Raw genomic sequence first — 4,389 nt, forward strand, 5'->3', positions numbered from 1 at the left:
TTTTTTTTTCAAACCCCTACCATTCACATGCATAACCATTGCAGTTTTTCCCTTTTGATAACAGAAACCAAATGTAATTGGATCCCTGCTGATTCATTGACAAGGCTGTCGATTTCAGTTCAAATAGAACTGAATATTATTTTGTAATGATATTATAAAATGGTAAAAATTCAGAGCATATAAGTGCAATAGGCTGCACTCTGTTCTCCGGAGGACGCAATACACTGAACTGTCAATTGCTATTCTCTTCAGAAGTGCAAAATGGAGGAAGCTGTGAGCCATGCTGAACAGTTTGTGGCACCAAACAATCTGATTGTTTTCTTTGACGCAAAGCTTTGTGAGTAAATGCATTTGAATTTTTTTAAGGTTTTGAAAAAGTGGCAACCCTGAAGGGTGAAATGATCGACTCTCTTACTCCTCCAGGGGGTCTAATGGAAGTATTTAGACTTTCCCTGTCCTCTTAATCAAACATACGTCAATAATCGAAAGCAGTCCTCGCGCTTTAGTCTCATTAGTCAGCAGTAACTGGCCTATTCTCACAAACACAACACAGAGTTCTATATTAACTGCACATGCATGAATCCATTTAATGATTTTTCTAAAGTGCTGCAGTCCCAGTGTGCGTGACAGCAACCTTTGCCTTGGCAATTTGGGAGCTCTCGCCTGCTATGATTTGCCAGCCGAATACATGATGTCGGTTTGTTTCGAAAACTTCCCACAACTGTTAACTGTTGGGCTAAAATGCGATCTTTCCCCAAGTGGGCCCTCTCATTCATCCTATAAGCTGGTGAACTAGCGTAGCTTAGCCTAGAACCTTCTCACTGCCCAAAGTCTGCCTTCCATCCTCTTCCAGTGCTTCCTGTCCTCTCCAAAGCTTTGATCCTCTAAGCCTGCAGAGTTTACAGTATCAGTCCTTGGTTACACTAAAACCCACACTCACACATCTAGAGCTGCAGTGGAGGACCAACTCCTGCTCCACCGTTAAGCCTCCCAGTAGATATAATCCATCCTGCTTCTTTTCTACCTCAAAAGCTGTGGTTTTAAAGCAAAGATGTATCCTCATCTGAAATTGCCTCAACCTGCTACGGCGCTTATATGAAACATCTCGAGAGTTCGGTCCGATCAGAACTAGTTTCACACCATTAGACCCTCATCTCCAGGCATCCCACGTCAGGACATCTGCTCTTCTTCCAGTAGCTGCTTCTAACACTAACCGGCTTCGGCTCTCGGGCCGTTTTTATTTTCACAACGGGACCGTTTACCCCCTCAGAGTGCCTCACCGTTCCCATCATCAGCACCACCACCACCCAGTTCCACTCCGCCAGGGGATGGACTGGTCCTGCTCAGTCTACCCATGGCTCCACTGACAGGGGATAAAGGGATAAAGAGCCTCTGCTCAGGGACTGATTACTTACATCTGCCAAGCTAAATCCCAGTGCCCACACACACACACACTAACACAGACACACACATGTGTACAAACAGCACACAGGCACACGCTTGGCCTGCTGCTAGCTGCAACAGACGCACTCATGCATGTATTGTTTTCTGACATAAGCATGTGGTATGTGGAAAACTGTGTGTGTGTGTGTGTTTATTCATGTGTAGGATAAAGATTATATGGCAATAAATGTGTACGGAAACACGTGTATGGTGAATTGTTAATAGCGCAGCCATCACCAACTTCACATTACTGCTCCTATAAACATGTCAAAAAAAAATACAGTCAACATGACACAGCGATGAGCCTGTCGAAGGTCTTCTCGACCCGTAAATTCTAACAAATGTTCAGGAGATCTGATGTGTACAAACAATGTGGCAAACAACATCTTAACGCAGTGCTGAAATCCTGTTTTTCCTCCCAAAAGTCAGAGCTTCTTTAATATTCTGTGTAAATATACAACATTATTCAGCTGCAGTAATATACTGACATTTGCACTTTTAGAGCGCCGTCTGTGGTCCCTCGCTGACTTTAACCATGTCGGGCTCTGCCAAAAGATTTCACTTCTAAATATATTACTAGCTGTTGACAGGGCTTTTTTCGAGTTATTACATCCAGAGATAACACGCAACCACCGGGCAAACGCTCTTCATAACACAATCTCTCGTGCAGTAACAACTATTTGCTCATAAGATCTAATAGAATATCACCAAGGGGAGAAAACATGGATGTGTTTTTTTAGCAGCAGGTGAGCAATATTTTCATTTCCAAAACACGTGTCCGGAGCTCGGATTTTTCAGCCGCACTGTACACAAAACCAACCTGAAACACCACGAGGTTGGCAACGCCACAGTGTAATGGAGTTTAGCCTTTGACCACAAAGTCATCAAATAACACAGTTCTCATGAGTTCCCATTGATTGCCAGTATTAGAAAGCTGGCACCGCTATCAGACGTTCCCAGCGAGCGGATGGCAGGCTGGCCCACTGACCTCTCGCTTCCAGCTCATCTTTCTCTCCCGGGGAATAGAAGGAGAGAAAAAAAAAATATCATAACTCTCATAACAGCATATTAATCCCATGGTCTGAGCGCACGCCGCTTTGGAGGGCTTACCCCCTGTCAACACAGATTTGTGGTGCTCTTTCACATGGACACACCTGCAGGTTGCTGAACGAGTGTTGGACAGGAGAACCAAAGCTCAGGACGGGGAAACTGAGGACTATAAAACAGACAAGTGTAGTTTATTTATAGGGCTTTATAATAGACTTCTCTTGAATTGCTGAACCGATTTGTCAGGATTTTAACAGGTTGGCAACTCCTAAACTGGAATGTGCCCTCAAAAGGCGGCAAACCTGGAAGGCCACCATGATCCAAACAGAGTGGAGAACTGGTCCCCATCAAGATTAGCAGAGATTGAACTAAACTTCAAGAGGACTTCAGCTGGAGTTATCAAAGAAACAGATCTTAATTTGGAGTCTGAACACTGTGATATTCAGCTCTTTTCAAGGGTGCCAGGATTTTTTTTTTTTTTTTGGTGGGGGGGGGGATCGTACATCCAATTACCGCCATCTTCAGGCACGAAAAGAAGCAGCCCCTTTAATCGTTAGACAGATACACTGATTCGTGACTGAAAAATCAGCTTCTAAAGTGACGATTGCAGGAGGAAGAAGGAAAAAAAAAAAAAAAGACCGAATGAAGTGTTTTAATTAGAATCAGTTTGGGTGACGACTGTGAATGGCACCCTGAGATTGCGCCAGTCTCTCCATTAATACAGTGGCCCCGTAATGCGGTGCCTTATGATGGCAGCTCACATTTAAATGCACTATCAACGACCAGCGACAGCAGCGAGACAGAGGAAGATGGGAAATAGGCACTTACGCGCCGTGTTGTCATTTAGAAGAGAGGGGGAAGAGAGAGAGAGAAAAGGCGATACCAATTGACTTTTGCGCAATGGAAACACGCTCGCCAACAAGGAGGCTGCGCAGACACCACACAGAACAGAAGCCAGCGTTTCCCCTTGGACGGACACTGTGAGGAGCGCTGCGGGGCAATGCGCGCAACCATGTGCGCACACAGCCTCCAACGCCCGCGCGCACACACACACATACACACATATATATATACACACACACAAGCCATACAGCTCCAACTCTTTTTAAGCACACCAGATCCAACAAACCAGCTGCAGCTTAGCGGAAGGATTTAGTCTGTAATGTTTACCTCGGTGTCGTAGATTTTGGTGATGAGGGAGAACGAGTACTTCCTGGACTCCCGTATGTGCTGGATGGCCAGCTGGACCGCCGGCTCGATGCCTTGGCTGATGCCGCTCATCAGGGCCGACTCGTTCATGGGCATAAGAACCATGATGGGCAAGTTTTCCCCGTCCCTGGCGAACCAGCTGTTGTCCTGTCCGTGCTTGGTGCGGTCGTTGCACACCTTGGCCAGGGCAGGGTGAAATAGCAAAACAGAGAGGAGCAGGCATCCCGTCGGGAGGAACATCTCCCAGCCGCTGCAGTCCCTCCGGGCTGGAGCCATGCTACCGCGCAGGGTGACCAAATCAAATCCCACCGAGTGCCCTCACTGCTCGGGCATCGCCGATTCGGGCTCGTCCGGGATGCTCAGACGCTCGCCCTGTCCAAGGAAAATCGTATCTCAAAAAAAACAGAACAGACGCGAAAAGCCGCAGCAGCAGCAGCAGCCCCTGCAGTGGGCAAACTGGTCGTACACGGATCGCAAAGTGGAACAATATTTCTACTCTGTGAGCAGTGCCTCTGTGAGAATATTCCAAGGGCGCAGGGATTGCAGAGGGGAGAGCTATCGCCTCTCGGTGTCCGTCATCCAAACGATCCCCTGTCAAAACAGCCCTCTAATTCAACACCCCCGTTTCACCTTTCAGCTGAACCATTTATCTCAAGCGCAATGGAATGCCCCCCCCGAAAGAAAAAATAA

At 46.8% G+C, this 4,389-nt stretch overlaps 1 protein-coding gene across 1 annotated transcript in view; it reads right to left on the bottom strand.

Annotated features, from left to right (window-relative positions):
- The window catches only part of gabbr2 (gamma-aminobutyric acid (GABA) B receptor, 2), a 197,711-nt gene extending 193,736 nt beyond the window's left edge, over positions 1–3,975 (bottom strand). Inside the window, exon 1 of the mRNA XM_008297079.1 lies at positions 3,661–3,975. Coding sequence (XP_008295301.1) covers positions 3,661–3,975 — 315 coding nt within the window. The remainder of the gene's footprint in view (positions 1–3,660) is intronic.
- Between the last annotated feature and the right edge of the window lie 414 nt (positions 3,976–4,389).

Source organism: Stegastes partitus, unplaced genomic scaffold (genome assembly GCF_000690725.1).
Source record: "Stegastes partitus isolate 25-593 unplaced genomic scaffold, Stegastes_partitus-1.0.2 Scaffold1184, whole genome shotgun sequence".
NCBI lineage: Eukaryota > Metazoa > Chordata > Actinopteri > Pomacentridae > Stegastes > Stegastes partitus.